This window comes from Lagenorhynchus albirostris, chromosome 1 (genome assembly GCF_949774975.1).
Source record: "Lagenorhynchus albirostris chromosome 1, mLagAlb1.1, whole genome shotgun sequence".
Classification (NCBI taxonomy): Eukaryota; Metazoa; Chordata; class Mammalia; order Artiodactyla; family Delphinidae; genus Lagenorhynchus; species Lagenorhynchus albirostris.
Window position 1 is genome coordinate 78,074,069 of NC_083095.1, and position 20,344 is coordinate 78,094,412.

Consider the following 20,344-nt stretch of genomic DNA (forward strand, 5'->3'; position numbering starts at 1 on the left):
CTGTGCCCTAGTTAATAATCCCCCAATATACTGGGATCAGGAGCAAACAGGAAAGTCTCCGTTTAGATACAAGGTCAAATCAGGGATTAGGAAGTACTGTCTTAACTTTCCAATAGGAGCTGATGGGTTGTAATCATATGTACCCTTTTTGTGTGAGGGTTGCTTTTGAACGCATCATGCTAGAAATTTATCATTGTGATCAGAATTTCTTAGTATTAATACTTAGCGGGAAACACAATTCAAGCTAGCAGTGTGGAAGCCACAGCCATTCCCTGCTGCGGATAAAGCAAGACAGTTGTTTTGCTGGTGGCTACAGATTCCGTTTTGCATAATTTGTTCGCGTTTAACACGTGGGCTCAATCTTCTCGCAGCTTTGTTCAGAGAGCCGGTGATGACTATTAAACCATGATGACTATTAAGCCAGTTTGGTTCTTCTGATCCAGCACAGTACCTTATCCGTCCCAGGCGCTTACTAAATGCCTGCTGACTGGATGGGATTTGAAAAACACTGAGACCTTCAGGTCCGACAGGAAGCTGCCCCAAGAGGCAGCAGGTATGCTGCAGGGAAACAGAGCTGCAATTTTTCCAAGTTCTTCATTGCCAGGTTCTCAGCCTATAATCACCGTTGGAAACTACATTGAGCTGATGTTTGGTGGTGGTTTTGTCTTTCCTGTTTTTGTTTTAGGCAAATTGGGTCTGTGACAGAGACCTGATAGAGACCTTTCAGGTGTTTTTCCCTTTAGGGGAATGGGGCTCCTTGGGGACCTTGAGTGAATCGCTTTACCTAACAAGGCAGGTTGTGTGTTACTTTGTATCATGCCAGGTTTCAATTTGTTGGTTGGATGGCTGAAGCACAGAGGCTTTGGCCAGCAGGATTCATGAGGAAGCCAGGAAGCCAGAGCTGCTGAGCAGAAGCCCAAGGTTGGCACAGAGAGTGTGGAGGGTAATCATTCCTGCCAGGCTGGCTGGGGCTGTTTACTCTGCCACCCTAAGGCTGGTGGACGGTGGGCGTGGTGGGTGCGCTTGCCTAGGTACCTGTTTGTAGAACGCTGAGACACCGGGGCAGAGCTAAAACAGCAGTAATCCGAAACCAGTCGAGTTGGTTTTCCTTCTCCGGCTGGGGCAGCTAAAATCTGCATTCCAGATGAAACCTGCAGGGAAGCGGAAGAAAGCACTTAAAAAAAAAAAAAGAAAGTTTCAAGGGCATTCAATTAACTGCTTTTGAGAATCCTGGGCTTCCTGAGATGATCCGTTTCTTTCTTTACTTTTCTTTCTTTGCTTTGGGCTCTGTAAGTGGCTGTTGGTCTGTGTGCACTGCTATTTTTTGTTTTTTGGGGTTTTTTTTTTTGGCCTGGATGGCACAAGCTTCTGGCCGTGATTGAGATGGCAATAGAGAGCCCATAAGAAGTATTGCGGTCATTTGCTGCTGATTCACTTTTAAATTTCCTCAGCTGCTCCGGGGGTGGGGGGGGGGTGGTTGAAGGCCGTCAGGAGCTGCTTGCCGGCTCAGCACTTTCTGGAGCCTCACTTGCTCACCAATGAGGAAGTTGAAAGCGACCAGGAGAACGGCCGGCACTGGGGCGGAGCTCGCGGCGAAGTCCTGGGCTGGGATGAGTGGGGGCAGACTGACTTTCCCTACGACAAAAAGCCTTTTGTCCCCGGGAATAAATACGGAAGTCCCAGAGGAGCAGCCTCCCCAGTCCGTGTGTAGTAAGGTGCGCAGCCTCGGCTGCCTCTGGGCATAAAGCTCCGCGGACTTTTTACAGTTGCCCCGGACGCCCCATTACCGCGCAAACCGGAAGGAGGGCTCGGGAGGGACCAGAGCCCGGCCAAGTGTGCTCGCTCCGCGACTGAGTCCCACCGGCGGGTCCTGCTGTTCTCTGTCCTGGAAGTTAAGAACCGGTGGAGTGGAGAAACTGAGAGGGCAGGGGAAGATCGCAGAAGTGAGAATCTGCCGCCCAGGGCACGGCTGGGACATGGAGGACGTGGGTAACGCTCCGAATGGCAGTGATGGCTCGGAACCAGGACAACCCGAAGCCGGACTTGACGTGGCCCAGTCGATCCTGACCAAGTTCTCTATGAAATCCCTGTTTGGGTTTACGAGTAAATTGGAATCTGTGCAGCCTGGAGAGGAAGATGCGGTGCTGAAAGCCTTCCGCAGTTTGGTGGTGGATCCCACGCCTCAGCTGGAGGAGCCCAGCAGTGGCTTGCATCCGCCGGAGGCGGAGGCTCAGGTTCCACCTGACCTCGGAAATGATGGGAAGACTCCGAGGGTGGAGACAGAGACGGGGTTGGAGGGAAGCCGGGGAGAAGCAGAGGCAGGGATTTCTCTGCCTGGTCAAGAGCTGCTTCCACTGGCTGCTTTGAGTGTGTGCAGAGACAATGTCATTTTGGTTCGCGGGACCCTGGTGAACACCACCAGTGATTCTGACTCTGATGATGGAGGCCAGGAGCCAGAAGAGGGAAGCAACATCAATGGCCCAAAGTCCCCTAGTGGTGTTTTATCTGAGCCATCTGAGCAGTCCCAAGAAAAGCCAGGAGATGGGAGGGAAAATACTGCCCCTGGAGAAAGGGGTGATGCAGAGCCCAGTGGAGAAGGTCCTCAAAGGACTCTGCAGGAGATAAACAGCAAATTGGAACCCGAGGATGGTGGCCTTCAGACAGAGCATAGCCCCGGCCAGCGACAAGCTGGAGAAGAAGGTTCCAAAGTTCTACCTGTGGTAACAGACCAGAGCTCAAGTGTTGGTGTCACTGAGAACACCTCTCCTAAAAAAGAAGTCCCTGGAGAGAAGTCCTTCCAGCTCCCAGCTTTTTTTAGTGGGCTTCGTGTGCTGAAGAAGGGAGCCCCAGCCGAGGTCGGGGAGACCATCACTGAAATTAAACCAAAGGACGGGGACCTGGCTTTGCTTAAGTTGACCCAGCCTGTCCAGAGGTCCCTAGCACAGGCAGGGCCTCAGGCAGTGAAGATGGGAGAGAAAACAAATGATCCGAAGGCCGCTCCCACTCTCCTGGAGCAGCTCTCTCAGCTGCTCAACATTGACGTCCCCAAAGCCGAATCAAAGGCAGAAGACCCTGAACAGCCCAGGGGGGAGGAGAGGAGTGGCAGTACTCCCCAGGAGAGCCAGAGCGGCCCCGGAGAAGCCCAGGCCCAGGGAGGAGAGGTCAAGCCAAAGCCGCCAGAGACTACCTTGGAGGCCTTTAGAGCCCTATTCATCCGTCCCCCCAAAAAGGGGACCACAGCTGACACCTCTGAGCTGGAAGCTCTCAAGCGCAAAATGAGGCATGAGAAGGAGTCCCTAAGAGCTGTGTTTGAGCGGTCGAGGTCAAGGCCAGGAGATGGCCCCTCGGATTCCAAAAGCGTACGTAGCGTTGGGTTTTGGGTTTTGTCATAAAATGTGATGCTGCTGTATTTCTTTTCAGGTTTCCTATCAAAGAGAATCTCATATACCGATCTTAGTGACCCTCTTCTAGGTGAAAGATGATTATAGTCAAGTTGACCTTGTAAGGAGTATGGAGTTGGACAGAAGCGTTTTCTTTCTTCCTTATCTTTTTCTGGGTTGTTGTAAGAGAGGTATAAGTAAAGGTGTGCAGGTCAGAGAGCGAAACTGTCACTCTGAGTTTAAACATTAATAGGAAATGTGCTTCTAAAAACCAAGCAGCATGAGGAATCAATGCAATCTAGAACTATAGCCCAGATTTCCTCTCCACTTTATTATACCTCTGCGAACACTGTATTTTTCCTTTGAAAGTCTGCCACTTGGCGAAATACCTGTTTGTGATGTGATTAAAATGTTCTGTGTTGGTTACAAGGCATCTTGATTGAGCACTGGGTTAGTGTGAGACTTGGGTTTTAATTCTAACTGCCAATTACTGGCTGGGTGACCTTGATCAGCAAAAAGAAGAAAATAACCTTTAATCTTTATCTGGTTGTTGCGAAGATTAAATGAAGTTAGCACATAGTAACCATCTAATTAGTGAAAGCAGTTACTATTAAAAAAATTATTCAGGTAATTTGTAAGGACTAGCAAGCACTTGTCTAGTGGATCTTAAAATTCATAAGGGCAACAAATAAAATTTCTTGCTTAGTATCAATTTGGCATACAATTATCATTCCCTCATACATCAGTTAAATTTAAAGGTCTTTGGAAAAACTATCTTAGGTTGCAGTCAAAAACTAAATACAACATAGCATTCTCCTAGTTGTAAAAATCAACCCCTATAAAAATAGCTTGAATGTGAAAGCCAGCTCATTCATTTTTGTGTGTGTGGGAAAGAAAAAAAAGAAATGATCAATGTGGACATCTTAGAGAAGTGTATCTTGGCCTACAGGTAATGTTCATAGAAAATGCAAAACTAGTTTTTATATTATAAATAACCCTGGAGTTTGGGATATATTTCTAAACATCCCTATAAATGTACCCGATTATAGTATATTTGTATCTTCAGATCAAAGTGTACTTGTGATTTAAAAATAAAAAAAGTTATATGGTAAAAATCATCTATTGAAGGTTGTGTAATACTTGGCCTTGAGTTATTTCTCTTTCCACCCCAACTGATCACTTTACATTTCTAGAAAAGGATCGTATTGGAGTGAGATGTTTCAGTTACAGTGAATGAGAGCAATGTGCCATTAAAATTAATTTCAGAGTTAGCACAGTTGTTCTCAGGGATTAATTGGCCCTGGCCACATTTCATTTAACTTACTCTTTTGTTTGCCCACTTTTCCAACAGCCCGACCACAGCCCCACTGAGCAGGACGATAGGACTCCTGGCAGACTCCAAGCTGTCTGGCCACCCCCAAAGACAAAAGACACAGAAGAAAAAGTGGGATTGAAGTACACTGAAGCAGGTAATGGGAAAAGAAGGCAGGTACCAGGAATGCATCTCTTGCTGCAGTCGCTTTTAGTTCTAGCTCAGTAGACTCACAGAATTTAAGTTTTTGTTTCATTATAAAATGTAATGCCGAAGGCTTTTCTTTTTGGTTTTGCTGTTAAAGTGAACCCTTGCACACTTATCGTTAATGAATCTCTTAGAGATGAAAGGTGAACGCCGTGGAATGAGTGAAGGGGGGCACATGTGTAAAGGAGGAGAACCTCGGGGGAACTAATGGAGAAGGTAGATTACAGATTCCTCAGGAAGCAGGTGGTTGGCCCTCACAGAGTGTCGTGTAAGCTGGCAGGGTTGCTGGCAGAGGTAGAGTACGAGACTCCAGAGCTGTAATCTGATGTGTTCTTTGTCTTTGAGTAATGCTTTTGAGCCACAGGAACCTTGTGCAGAGTGAACGTACAGACACCATATCAGTTACTCTTTCACTTTTGTTAGACAAAGCTTTATTTAATGCATGGCCAGTTTCAAAGCAATCTAACTCCCTGGAAACCTTCCCGGGAGCTTTGCTTGAATATATTTAAGTAGAATGGGAATCTAGATATTTTTACTCTTTAAGTGAAGGGTTCATGTGAAATTTAAAAAAAAAGAAAGAATGAGAGGAAGATATATCTTAATTGTATGCATGTGCGTCTCTGTGTATCTCTGATGAAACCTTCGTCTTCTTCCTGATATTTGAAGATCACTTAACACAGACTTACGTTTTGCTGGTTGTCTTAGGTATGTGTGTATATTACCGGTCTGTATGGTTATACAGAAATACTTCTTTCAGTTCCTATTGGTTGATGACATAAGTGGATCAAAGTTTGGGTGGTTTAGTAATACACAGGTTTTTTTTTGTAAGATGATAAAATTACAATCAGTGATTGAGAACACAGCTGAATCTACAGCCTGATTGCTTTAGCCTCCATTTACACGATTGCAAACTTCTGACTACCCCAAGACATCAACTGCTTCATGACACTTTTTTCTGACCTGCTTGAATTACAGAAAGAAAGCTATCACAGCCTTGGTGAAAACGTATGTAGCTGTTGCATTCTTCTCGTCTACGTTTGATTTTTCCAAAATCGGATTGTTTTTGACTGCAATATCGTACCGCCTACCAAGTTGTCTTTCCTATGATGTGGCACAGTTTGAACAGTGAAAAGTCCTGAAGTTCGCTTTAATGAAAATCCAGAATCCTATAAATTCTTATTCCTGGTTTATGTTGGGGTGGCCATCTTCTTTGTGACAATGAGCATTTGCTGAGTAGAGAAGGAAGTGGCATAAACAGCTTTTCAATCTACTTCAAGTCATATTTGGGGGCATTTATACTCTACAGAGATTCCTTAGTCTTTGCTTCTGTCCTCTTCCGTTTCCAGAAGCTCAGAGGAGTGCTATCATTACCTTGCAGTGTAATTACACTCAAAGTCAGTAGCTGTCCCAGTCTCTCTTTTTTTTTTTTGTAATGAAATGCGTGTTCTCCAAGCTGTCTAAGGTCTCGGATGAGATGGGGAAAAAAGGAGGGAGGAATTGATGAATAATGACAGTTCTCTTGGGTTCGTTCTGATGGCACAATGACAGCTTGCAACAGAGAGAAGGCTGGCTGTTGTCTGGAGAAGGCACCTAGGTCCCCAGCCAGTTCCCATGGGTGGCAGTACTGTGTCTTACTTACCGTGCTCCCAGCCAGGTCTGGTGCTCATTTTCTTGAGAGTCTTGTAGCGCTAATCACTCTGCTGATACACTCTGGAGGTTATCAAAGAAGATACTCCATGCCTGTAGGAAACTTTTTTTTACCCCATTACTCAGCCAACATATGGTTGTCTTGCCATTTACTGCTAATCTTTAGGAAGTTAACGTTTTTCTTGTGATTTTCTTGAGCTCTGTTGTTGAGAAATCTGGAGTCTTATAAGCATTTGGTTTATAACTTAACATATTTTGTGGTATTTCCATTGGTCTCCCTGCCCTTAGGGAAGTAGATTAAAATTGCCACCCTGTAGGGAGCACAGAGACAGAAAAATTCGTTCCAAAATATTTCAAGGTGTTTGAAGTCTTAGGCTTTTACATCGTCAGTGCTCTTAATTTTTCCTGGCATGTATAATTCATTAAATTAGTGAAAGGGGAGAGCATGACTATTTATATTTCAAGTGTGCTATTGGAGTTCTCTGCTGTTGACATCGAAGCCCAGTCCTTGGCAGGGCTGGCAAAGAGATGGTGATTTTCATCATGAGTCTCTCACTGTCCTTGTGTTGCCCTCGGCTGCTTTGGATGTGCCACTGCTTGTGTTTCCCTCTATTCAGAGTTTATCGTTCGATGATCTTTTTCTGAGGGCCTAGGAGATCACCTAATACTGTAAACTCACTTTTGTTCAAGGATAAAAAAGAAAGAGCTGACCTAAGGGAAGCTGTCCCTTTAAACTATGGCTTCTGGAGTCCTCTTTGCCATGTGAGGGTAGCTGACCACTGATGCTGGTGCCCACTGCCTAGGATGCACTCTCCTGCCACTGCCAAAGTCATCAGCAGCGTCTATAGCTGCTGACGCTGCAGCTAACTCCCCTGGCAGCTAAAGCCTTCAGCTTCCACTAGAGCCTCTGCTGCCATTCTGATGACAGTGTGTCCGCCATTAAGGGCACTTCCACTGCCATTCTGTGAGCTCTTGGAGCCTTGGTGATGCGCCGGTTGAGAGGCACTAGGGCTCGCTAGAGCTGTCACTCAAGGGACTTGCACAGGTGCTGGAGTTGACTTCTACCATGCAGGCAGGGTCCCCTGTGTTCAATCACATTGCACTTGAATTGCTCTGCTCAAATGAGAAAGAATTACCTTCTCCCAAGTCCTGTGCTGTGCTTTCACACATCATTATCAATGCAATTCTGCTTTGTGTTTGGGATGCCTCACAGCTATTACAAGTGAAAAGAGCATTTCCCTCTATTCCTTGGAATTGGGCTGGGGACAGTCTGAGTGACAGACTCCTTGTTCTCACAGTTGTCTTTCCTCCTCTAGATACAGGAGCTTGCTCTCCAAACAAGCTTGGGGAAATAGTCTTGCTTTTCTAGGAAGAATCTTTTAGTGGGCTCCATGCGTCCTTTTTTTTTTTTTTTTTTTTGCGGTATGCGGGCCTCTCACTGTTGTGGCCTCTCCCGTTGCGGAGCACAGGCTCACGGGCCCAGCCGCTCCGCGGCATGTGGGATCTTCCCGGACCGGGTCATGAACCTGTGTCCCCTGCATCGGCAGGCGGACTCTTAACCACTGCGCCACCAGGGAAGCCCCTCCTTGCCTCCTTAAATGATTAATCAACTCAGCTGAGTCCCTGCCACTTTCTTGTGCTGCAGACCAGAAACATCTGGATGGAGTAAACTTGATTACCTTGTGAAGCCCGGGGCTAAGTAAAACCCAATCACAGCCAAGTGAAAAGGTGTGCTATGAAACAATACAAGGGAATCTAAAAGAAAAATATGTCTACCTTTAAATTTAATGCTGTAAAAGCAACTTATCTCATGAGAATCAGAGAACCAGTGATCTGTTCGTCCTCTAACATGCTGTCTTGTACGTGGTGAGGTTACATAAGTGTTAGTAACATGCCCAAAGTCTTTAAAAAAAGGACTGGAAATTATAAAGATCTAGGTATCATAGAATAATCATAGAGGTAACATGGGGTTAAACTTTTATCTCAAACTTGAATAAAAGAATTTTCTAAACCACATTAGGTCACTTTTTTCTTTTTGCTTTGTGAAGAATAAATGCACTTAGCCATATTTATTTTTTTCTTTGGATAATTATACTATTACCATATCAGCCAAGGTCCTGTCAGGGATCAGGTGAGGATGATTTGATTGAGAGTTTTTGTGGACAGGGTTTGGGAAAAGCAATGAGAGATGAAGCAGCTCTCTGGGGTTAATAATCATGGGAGGTGTTTACAGCCCTAGACCTGAAGGGGCAGGGCGAGGAGAAGCTGCTGGAAAACCCAGAATGTCAGAGGGAGGCCGAGTGTTGTGGAGGGGGCTGCCGGACAGGAGCGATGGCCTTCACTGGAGGGATGCATCCAATCCACGGTGACCTGGTGGCCGGAGGGAATTGTGGGCATAAATGCCCTGACTTCCTTCTCCTGCTCTCTGGTCTCCTGCCATCTCTGCCCTTCACCAAATCCAAAGAGAAGTCAGAGGATCAGGATCCACTTTAGGCCAGACAACAGAGCCCAGAAAAGGACCCAGAAAGGGGGAGAGTGGGTCTAGGAGGCAAATAGAAGATACTCAGCACAGTTTCACCTGGAGTCAGTTGGCAGTGTAAGAAGGTTCTAAAGCCCATCAGTCTGTACGAAGAATTGGCACCTGACCACACAGGGGTCTGATACAAGGGCACAAAGAAAAACTCCTGCTTTGTATCCCGTGGGAGGGTTATGTTTTCTACTGCAGTCAGTTCATAGAAAATATAATGGCTATCATCGAGAGTATTGCTCTTTGCACACCTACTTCACCTTAGTGTAAAGGCTTTGTACACTGATCTCAGAAAATCTTCCATATGCTTTCAACGTTTCCCAATATTACAAAATAAAATAAATATGGAAATATCCAGAAATATCACGGAGCAAAACAAACTCTCTAGAATGTGTTTCATAGAGAGATCATTGCCACCATGTTGAATTATGATAGGCCTATGTGAATTTAATACTTAAAATTAAAAAAAAATTTTTTTTTAATTAACTGATTTATTTTTGGCTGCGTTGGGTCTTCGTTGCTGGGCGTGGGCTTTCTCTAGTTGCAGCGAGCGGGGGCTACTCTTCATTGGGTGTGCGGGCTTCTCATTGGCGGTGACTTCTCATTGCGGAGCTCATTACGGGCTCTAGGCATGCGGGCTTCAGTAGTTGTGGCATGCGGGCTCAGTAGTTGTGGCTCATGGGCTCTAGAGCGCAGGCTCAGTAGTTGTAGTCACTCCGCGGCATGTGGGATCTTCCCGGACCAGGGCTCGAACCCATGTCCCCTGCATTGGCAGGCGGATTCTTAACCACTGCGCCACCAGGGAAGTCCCATACTTAAAATTTTTATCACACTGTACAGACTGCTTTTTACACTTGAAATTGTGACTATCTTTGATTTTTACTACATTTAAACAATAATTATATTTATAGAGATTTCATGTTTTTCAAGTTATTATGTGTAATAATGAAAATAACAATGCTATAAATATTTTTGTTCATAGGTGTTTTCCTTTAATTAGAACACACTCCTTGTGGAATTGCTATATATAAGTGTATATGCCGTTTTCATGTTTTTGGTGCATATCAATTGCCAAACTTAATTTTTTTGTGTGTGTGTGGTACGGGGGCCTCTCACTGTTGTGGCCTCTCCTGTTGCAGAGCATAGGCTCCGGACGCGCAGGCTCAGCGGCCATGGCTCACGGGCCCAGCCGCTCCGCGGCATGTGGGATCTTCCTGGACCGGGGCACGAACCCATGTCCCCTGCATCGGCAGGCGGACTCTCAACCACTGCGCCACCAGGGAAGCCCCAAACTTAATTTTTTATCTAAAGTTATTCAGTATGAAATCAGTACTCTTAAAACACTAAAAATGCTTTTCCCTCTTATCATTTGCTTTTTATTTTACTTGTATTTTCTGGTATAGAAGTTTTAAATATTTATATAGTCAAATCTACCCACATTTTATTGTATAACTTTTCTTTTGGCTTGAGAGGACCTCCCCTACTCAAAGATCAGCTCTATGTTTAAATTTCTTAAGTGATTTCTTTCCACCTCTTCCTTCCTTGTCTTCTTGTTTTCCATTTCATGTTGAAAACTTACTTCGGTGCCTAGCCCGAGGAAGAGAGCTAAGACAGCTTCTGTTTTTCTAAGTAGTTAATTGTACAGCAGGCTTCTGAAGTAATTATTCCTCTCCATGATAAGTTTAGCACTGTCTTGGGCTTTCTGTTCTCTTTTTGTATTTTGTACCAGTATCTTAATTATTGCAGCATTATAATGCATCTCAGAATCTGTTCAAGTTCTCAAGCATACTTTTAAAAATATTTTTTTAGCTTTCCTCTTATTTATTCTTCCAGAAAGCCTTAGCCTACTTGGTCAAGTTTCAGAAGGATTGCTTTGGGACTTTTATTGGAATTGCATTAATTTAGAAATTAATGTGAAGGTGGGAATGAGATCTTTAAAATGCTTAGTATTTCTACGCAGGAACATATCTTATAAAACTATTCAAGTTTTCTTTTCTGACTTAATAAACTAGATACATAGATGTGTAGATATAGATATATATCTTGTATTTTTTCTAAATGTATTCCCAGGAATGTTATTTTTTAAAAAAATACATGATATGAAATTGTATCTTGTGATTTATTTTTCATAAAAGTCAAGTGCATTCCTTAGAATCTAGTGACTCATGCATGCTAGATGCTCTGTAGATTTCCCTCCTGAGGTCCGGGCTAGACTGAGTGAAGGGCACTTTTGGACCAACTGATCTCAGGGGTCCGTCCCTCAGTTTTACTCTGGTTCGTGGTTCTTAGTGTTCTCAGGCTCTTTAAAAAACCTAATGATGATAGAAAGCTGTGGAAGAAGATCCTGCAGTTAATTTTGCATCTGCGGTATTTCAGACCCTCCCCCCACCCCATAACCATTTGTGGACACATCCCCCCATCTCCTGCCACCTCCCCGGGTGTAGATGAAGAACCTTTGCTGCAAATGCTCAACCTAGAGCTGGGCTTCCTTTCCTCTTCGTCTCCTATTTTGTGTTACGACGAATGACCTGAAACATCTCCTTATTTATTAGGATATTTAAAAAATATACCATCATGATTTGTGCCTGAGCATCCTGAGAGGAGATGAAGCTAATGTTTGTGAGATTAAAATGGCATCATTTGGGAAACTGGCAGTGACTTAATTACCCATGGGGAAAAAAAAAGGAGAAAAAGGACGAAGAAGGAAAGCTCTCACGTTTTCCGAAACAAAATGAACTTTCAGCATGCATCTGGAAAAGCCCTTCTCAGCCCTGGCTGCACCTCAGAGCTGGGCTGGGGGCTGGCCCATGGGCCACCCTACTTAGGGCGAGCGCTGCGGCTTTGGTAGTAAAGAGAACCTAGGTTGAGGCATCATGGTTACTGTGAACAGGCAAGCTGTCACTGTGTGTGGCATCTCTTGGGGATAACTCACACCGCCTCGAAACTTGGAGTAGCTCAGGGACATCCCTAGTTAGAGTATTTTAGGTAACCCATCCCTCAACTTAATAAAGATCCGCCTACTTTCTGGTTTGTGTCTAATTTAGGTTCCCTTGGTTATAAAGTGACAGAGCTGTGTGCCACCCTCCCTGGTGAGTCAGACATTCTTGCCTCACCAGCCAGGGAGAGCTATAAATATCTTGGCATATTTTATTGGCCTACAGTACCTTTAAAAAACTTATTCATTCACAGCTAACAGGCTGCATTAGCCATGAATGGACTTGCCTTTAAGGTCATATGTCTAGACAGATTATCCTAAGTGTCTTCTTTCACAGTCTAGGCTGTAGGTTTATTCATTGTATATTTCACAGGACTTTGTGGTATGTTGCCATCACTTGCATGGAGTTATGATGATGGCCCAGAAATTGGAAGCTGTACAGATTAAAGACCAGGAAAACCTTGCGTCTTATAGCTGTAGAAAGAGGTCGTACTGGGAAACCAGAGGCGACATGAGTGTGTCAGGCTTCTACTTACTGTATATCTGGGAGCTGTGAGGAGGGAGATTGGCTTCCCCAACACAAATGGGAACTAAGGCTTGATATTATGCAGAGGGAATCCCAAAGTATGGACCAGTGACTCAGGAATCATATGTTGTATTCCAGGAAGTATTAGTAAAGGTCTTTAGCTCAGAGGAAAAGAGATTAAAAGAAAGATTAAAAATTCTGTATTTTAAGAGATTAAAATATAGAATCTGAAATTTTAGAGTATTAAAAATTTAGAGCTGCAAGCATCTTAGAAATAATGTAATTCATCCTATTCGTTTTACAAATGAGAGCCAGAGGTTATGACTTGCTGAAAGATACACGTAATTAATAAGAGAGCTGAAATGACAATTGGAAGTCGGTGGTGGGTGGGGGGCATTGGAGAGTGATGGATTTTTTTTGTTTTTCTGCCAATATACTGACAATTAAAGCTCCAGCAAGGAAAGCACAGGGAACAGGAGCATTTAAGAATTATGCTGCTTATTATAAAGCAAAGAATTATGAGGCCACAGTGAGTCCATCTGCATAATAAAGGAGAGGATATGAGTACCATACCAGCTCACCAGACACATCCACAGAAATTGTCTGGGTCATTTCATGCTGCTTTTTGACTCATAAAAATAGAAAAGGGGAATTTTAATGGTATCTTTAATGCTTTTGAGGCTCACTTAAGCAATGTAACGCAAATAAAAATGCTTCTGGTTTGTGGATTCTTGCAAAGTTCAGGTGGGGCTCTTTGCTGGGCCCAGTTTGTGTGCTGAAGTGTAGGGTGCATATGTATTTGATTTTAGGAGGTCCATGAACAAATATTTTTATCTTAACGGTTGGGTATTTCAGTAGTTTTGTTGTTGTTTTAGAGAAAATGAGTACTAAAATCCACTTTGAAGCTGCTTTTGGGCAGATGAAGCTGAAATTTGATATGCCATATCCTATGCCACACCTTCACAGATACCTCCTTTCAGTATTTTTCTTCCTCAGAATTTCTATCCAGGTGGCCCCATTTTTCTTCCCTCCCTCAAATCTTCATCTGTCGCCAGCTGCCCAGTGCTTGTTCTCTGGGTCCTCCACCAAGCAGCCACTCTACAGTTCCAGCCTCAGCACTCTCCCCTCCGGCCCTGCCTCACCTTTTTACTTGCAGCCCATTGAATTCCTTCCACTGATCTACCTTTACTGTGCTGGAGCTGCGCACTGGCTCAGCGAAGAAAGGGCACTCACTCCTTCAGATCCCTCCGCCAGAGACGGCAGCCGGGGCATCGTAAATGCTTTCCTCTTTGGTAGAAAGAACAAATGACTGTATTTCTGAGGAATAACTAAAAGCAAAGTTTCAATAGCCAAACTCTGGAGCATTCGTCCCCAGATGAAGGATGAGAACATATGATGGGAAAGGTAGAAGACTGTCTCAGAGAGAAAGGAAAATTGAACTAGGGAAATCTTAGGGACATGCTTAACTTTGGAATTTCCTTTACTTTGGGTTTTGTGGGTTTGAGCATCAAATAGACTTGAGTTTGAAGTTTGACTCTGCCATGTACTAGCTGTGACCTGAGTTGATATCCCTCTTTATAAAAAAGGACAATGATGATAATTTAAAATAACTATTGTAAAGATAAAAGGAGATAATATATGAAGTTCGATGGCATCACAATTAGCCTTTTATCTTATTTTATTATTTTTAAAATTAATTTATTTATTTTTGTGGTAAGTGGGCCTCTCACTGTTGTGGCCTCTCCCGTTGCGGAGCACAGGCTCGGGACACGCAGGCTTAGCGGCCATGGCTCACGGGCCCAGCCGCTCCACGGCATGTGGGATCCTCCCGGACCGGGGCACGAACCCGTGTCCCCTGCATTGGCAGGCGGACTCTCAACCACTGCGCCACCAGGGAAGCCCCTAAAATTTATTTATTTTTTGACTGCACCGAGCAGCTTGCGGGATCTTAGATCCCCAAGCAGGGATTGAACCTGGGCCCACAGCAGTGAAAGCACGGAGTCCTAACCACTGGACCGCCAGGGAATTCCCACAATTGGCTTTTTTTTTTAATTCTTATTTATTTTTATTTATTTATTTTTGGCTATGTTGGGTCTTTGTTGCTGCACACGGCCTTTCTTTAGTTGTGGCGAGCAGGGGCAACTCTTCGTTGCCGTGCTCTGGCTTATCATTGCAGTGGCTTCTCTTGTTGCGGAGCATGGCCTCTAGGCGTGTGGGCTTAGTAGTTGTGGCTCGCAGGCTCTAGAGCGCAGGCTCAGTAGTTGTGGCACACAGGCTGAGTTGCTCCGCGGCATGTGGGATCTTCCTGGACCAGGGATCAAACCCGTGTCCCCTGCATTGGCAGGAGGATTCTTAACCACTGTGCCACCAGGGAAGCCCCCCACAATTGGCTTTTTAAAAAACAGTTTATATTGAAGTGTAACACACATGTGGAAAATTGCTCGTATTATAAGTGTTGATGAAAAAATTAATCACTCAATCTAAGTAAGAAATGGAAAATTTTATTCGAGACAAATTGAGGCTTATAACCCAGGAACAGACTCTCAGAAAGCTCCGAGAACTGTTTTGCCCGTTAGAGGGAAAAGTACAATTATATATGTTTTTGAGACATAGGGCTGTACATTAAATGATGTATTACTGACAGTTTACACCGTCCAGATCTATGTGTACAAAGCGAGTAGTGGGTAATGGGTCATCGTGACCCCTTACAAGATGAAGAAGGAAGGGTGTCTCCAGAGGAAGAATCTTGTTGATGCTAGGAGAACGTTGCTGTTTATGGTTGAGCAGGTGTTTCTGCAGATGGGAAGGTTTGGGCAATGCATAATGCAGATACACAACGCACAGTAGAGGGGAGAGAGGAAGCCAAAGCTCAAAGAAAAACTTTTATGTGTCAATTTTCCTTAACTTGCCTTAGAATACAAATGTTTATTTCATCACAGATGTATAGCTCTATGAATTATAACAAAGTGAACATACTCTTGGAACCACTCTGCAAATCAAGAAATAGTATTGGGTTGGCCAAAAAGTTCCTTCCGGGTTTTGCCATAACATGTTACAGAAAAACCTGAACGAGCTTCTTGGTCAACCCAGTACCTTGCCTACACCCTGGAAGCCCCTGTCTTGCCCCCTTCCTATCACCGCAATTACCTTTTTCCTCCAAAGAAACCATAGTTCTGACTTCTAACACTATAGATTAGTTTCAGCGCTTTTGAACTTAACAAAAATGGATTCATTTCATGTCTGGCTGCTTTGCTTCAACATTATGCTTGTGAGAACCAAACACGTTATTGCATGTACCTGTAATCCGTTTGTTTTCATTGCTCTGTACTACTCCGTTGTATGAATCACAATGTATTTATCCACCCTAAGGACATTCGTGTTGTCCTCAGTTTTGGGCTGTTACGAGTATGCTGCTGTTCACTTTCTTGTACGTGTCTTTTGGTACACAAAGGAACACATTTCTCCTTGGTATATACTTGGGAGTGGAATTGCTGATCATAGGGTGTGTCTGTATTCAGTGTCAGTAGATGATACCAAACACTCTTCCAAAGTGATGGTTATCAATTTATACTGCCGTCACCAAAACATCACAGTTCTGGTTGCGCCACATCTTTGCCAACATTTGGTTTGGTTGGTCTTTCTAATTCGAGCCAATCTGCTGTTAATTGGTGTTTCCCCAGTCAAGCACTTTTTTATATGTTTATTGGCCATTGGATATCCTCTTTTGTGAAGCGCATGTTCAGATCACTTGTCCATTTTTTAAGACGTAGACTATCTTTTATTATTTCGTAGAGAAGTTATTTTTATATGCTGGATATGAGCCCTTTGGTTAATTGTGTTGGAAATATTTTCTCTTACTCTGTGGGTTGGCTTTTCACTATCTTAATGGTGCCTTTTGATGAACAGAAATTCTCATTTTTACTATAATCAGTCTTGTCCTATGGTTAGGGCATTTTGAGCCTTATTAAAGTAATCCTTTCCTAACTCAGTTATGAAAATATTCCCTTAAATTATCTTAAGGAATTAGTGCTCTTTATTTGTTATTTAGACTTGCAATATACTGGGCATTGATTTTTGTGTATGAGTTGAGGTGGGGATCAAGTTTGTTTTTTCTATATTAAAATTATCTGGAATTATTTATTTAAAAACCCACCTTCTTCCCCTGGACTCTTTCTTCTGTTCCAGTATTCTCTAGGTTTTATCTAACCTTGTAACAGTGTAACACTGTCTTAATGACCACAACTATAATAAGTCATGATCTACTAGTGTGTCCTTTTACCTTGGTTATTCTCAGCTCTTTGCATTTCCATATACGTTTTGGAGTTACTTTATCAATTTTGACATTATTGTTTTGATTGCATCAACATCTTTACAATGAGTTTTTAATTCCACAAACATAATATGTATCTTTCCCTACATACTTATTTGAATATAGCCTTTACTGATTTCTCTGTTTAGTTTTCTTTGTGAAGGTTTTAGCTTCCCTTAAATTTAAATCTACTCCCAAGTATTCTAAAATTTTGATGCAGTTGTGCACATGTTTTTTAAAATTCCATTTTCTGACTTTTTTTGTTAGATGGAATCTCTCTCAATAAAATAGTAAATATAAGTTATTGAACTGTTTCCTGATTTACAAACCTTTTAATCACTTAGAATCTTTCACTGTTGCAAACAATACTTTAATGAAATTATTATACATCTATTTTGTGCATACCTGTGAGTACTTTGATAAGATAGAAGCAGAATTGTGTGTTAGAGTTCCTACTCATTTTTTTTTTTGAGTTCCTACTCATTTTAACCACTGGTAGATACTACACAGTTGCCCTCTGAAAATACTGAACCCACTAAATATACTCAACTAACACAAGAATGTCCATTACTCACACTTCACCAATATTCATTTAGCTTATGCCAGTCTAAGGTTAAAAATTGCATACTACTGTTTTTAATTTGTATTTCTCAATACTAGCATAGTTGGACATCTTTTCATTTTGTCTTCTTCTGTGACTTGTTTGCCTGTATTCTTTGCCCTTTTGTAAATTGGGTCATTAGTCTCTATTCTTACTGATTTGAAAGCAGGTTTTCGTACATTAAGGCAGTTAGTCCTTTGTTGTATATATCGCAATCCTAGTCTTTAGCTTGCCATGTCTTTTACCTTTTGCCTTCATTCATTATATGGAAATTTTATGTTTCATGTAGTTATACCTTTTCTGGAGTTGTCGTTATTGTTGATGGTCTGAAGGAAGCCTTCCCTAACCTAAAGTTGAACAATATGTATATTTTAACTAATATGCATCTATGTTTAGATTTTTATTCAGTCTAGAATTTGTTTCTGTGTGTGGCATACATAAGGATGTGTTGTTAAGGGTGGCAGTGTGCTGTAGGGAGCTTAGGTTATGGAATCTAATGACATGGAGTCAAATTTTAGGCTTCAGCAGTTACTGAAGCAAGTTAATTACTTTTTACTGGGCAAGTTACTGGGCAAGATAATTTCCTATTTATTTGTGCTTAGGTTCCTTATTTGTGTAAAAAAATTGTTTTTAGTAGTCAATAAAATAATGCATTTAGGGACCTTAGCACAGTGCCCGGCTCATTGTGGAACAAAAATAATGTAAGCTACTGTTAGTTTTGTCCTTCCCAGATTGACAACTATTTGCCCCAACATTTAATAAATAGTTGGTTCTTGCTCGGCAGACATGGAGTGCTAACTGTCACATATATAAATGCCTTTCTATATGCTGATTTATTTCTAGATCCTTTAATATTTTTTGTTTATGTTTATCTAGACCTTGTGCCAATTTTGTGTCTTTGCAGTTGATATAGTTTTAAAGTTATTTAAATATCTGGCATTTCAAATTACCTCAATTCTTCTTTTCCTGCTAAATTTTGTTGGGTAGTTGTAGACATAGACTCTTATGTATGAACTTGAAAGTCAGTTTCTCAAGATCTATGAAATGATGAGATTGGAATTTCCATTGGGATTATATTAAATCATAGATCAATATGAGAGGCCTGGTAATACTGAGTCTTCCTATCCAGGAACATAATTTATCTCTCTGGCTATTCAGAATTTCGTTTAGGTTCTTCAGTAAAGCTCTACAGTTTTCTTCTTATAGCTCGTGCCATTTAACTTAATTTTTGCAGACTTAATTAAAAATGGTATGCATCTGTCATGTTTTAAAATGGTTTTGTTGGTATAACAAAGCGATTTTCATGTTTCTAATTCTGATTTTATACTCAGGTTAGTTCTAGTTTTTTTCAGTTGAGAGCCTTGGAATTTTTGTAGACAAATCATGACAGCTTGTGTTTTTTATTATAAAATATACAGAAAGTAAAACTTATTATCTTAACCATGAAAAGTTATCATTTTACTCATTGAAAACATTTATTAACACTCTGTATATTAGCACGTAATGGTTTACACAATAGGTGAATAGGTGTTAGCCATTTTTAAGTAGAGTTCAGTAGCGTTAAGTATATTCATGTTTGTGTGACAGATTTTCAGAACTCTTTTGTCTTGCACAACCGAAACTATACTCATTAAACAACTCTTCATTTCTCCTCTCTTCCCAAACTCTGGCAACCACTATTCTATTTTCTATTGCTATGAATCTGACTACTCTGGGTACCTCATGTAAGTGGAAGCCTACAGTATTTGTGTGGCTGGCTTATTTCACTTAGCATAATGTCCTCAAGATTCATCCATGTTGTAACATGTATCAGAGTTTCCTTCCTTTTTAAGGCTGAATAATATTCCACTCTGTGGTCTGTACCACATTTTGTTTATCCATCCATCCGTCAGTAGACACTTGGGTTGCTTCCACTTTTGAGCTATTGTGAATCATGCTGCTATCACCATGGATGTACAGATATTTCCTTGGGACCCTGCTTTGAATTCCTTTGGGTGTATACCCAGATGTGGGATTGCTGGATCGTATGGCAATGTTCTCTTTATTTTTTGAGGAGTCTCCATATTGTTCTTCATAGCTGCCGAATGTATAGGGATACATTCCCACTACAGTGAGCAAGTTCCAATTTCTCTACCTTGTCAACACTTGTTATTTTCTGAGTTTTTGTTTGTTTAATATTAGCCACGCTAATCAGTGTGGTGTCTCATTGGGTTTTGATTTGCATTTCTCTAATTATTAGTGATGTGTGTCTTTTCAGGTGCCTTTTGGCCACTGGTGTATCTTCTATGGAAAAATGTCTATTCAAATCCTTTGCCCATTTTTAATCAGGTTTTTAACACTAGAAAATAAAACACAAATCGTTACCTATCTTTTTTTTTTTTTTTTTTTGGTGGTACGTGGGCCTCTCAGTGTTGTGGCCTCTCCCGTTGTGGAGCACAGGCTCCGGACGCACAGGCTCAGCGGCCATGGCTCACGGGCCTAGCCGCTCCGCGGCATATGGGATCCTCCCAGACCAGGGCACGAACCCGTGTCCCCTGCAACGGCAGGCGGACTCTCAACCGCTGCACCACCAGGGAAGCCCTACCTATCTTTTTTTTACTAGACCTTTTCTACTGCCTAGGGCCTCCAAAACAAAGCTAGAAAAGTGGTGATTAGTAGACTTCCTTGTGCTATTCCTGATTTTATAGGCTTCCTTCTAATGTTTTCCAGTTAAAAATTATGTTGGTCAGAGATTTTTTTTGATCAATTATCTTTATCAAGTTAAGGAACATTCTTTATATATCTGGGCTTCTAAGTGTTGATATCACAAAAATTAGTTTGAGTTTAATGTATGAGGGATATATTTACTGAAATGACTGTGTGATTCATGTGATTTTCTTTAGTCTGATTATCCAGTAATT

General features: G+C 42.2%; 1 protein-coding gene across 2 annotated transcripts in view; it reads left to right on the forward strand.

Annotated features, from left to right (window-relative positions):
• The window catches only part of FMN1 (formin 1), a 397,262-nt gene that overhangs the window by 99,446 nt on the left and 277,472 nt on the right, over window positions 1-20,344 (forward strand). The window contains exons 1-2 of one of the 2 annotated variants that reach the window (XM_060146923.1): window positions 1,977-3,359; window positions 4,732-4,849. In XM_060146923.1, the coding sequence (XP_060002906.1) occupies window positions 1,977-3,359; window positions 4,732-4,849 (1,501 nt within the window). Of the gene's footprint in view, window positions 1-1,976; window positions 3,360-4,731; window positions 4,850-20,344 lie in introns of those variants that run through there. The other variant, XM_060146914.1, reaches the window with a different exon arrangement.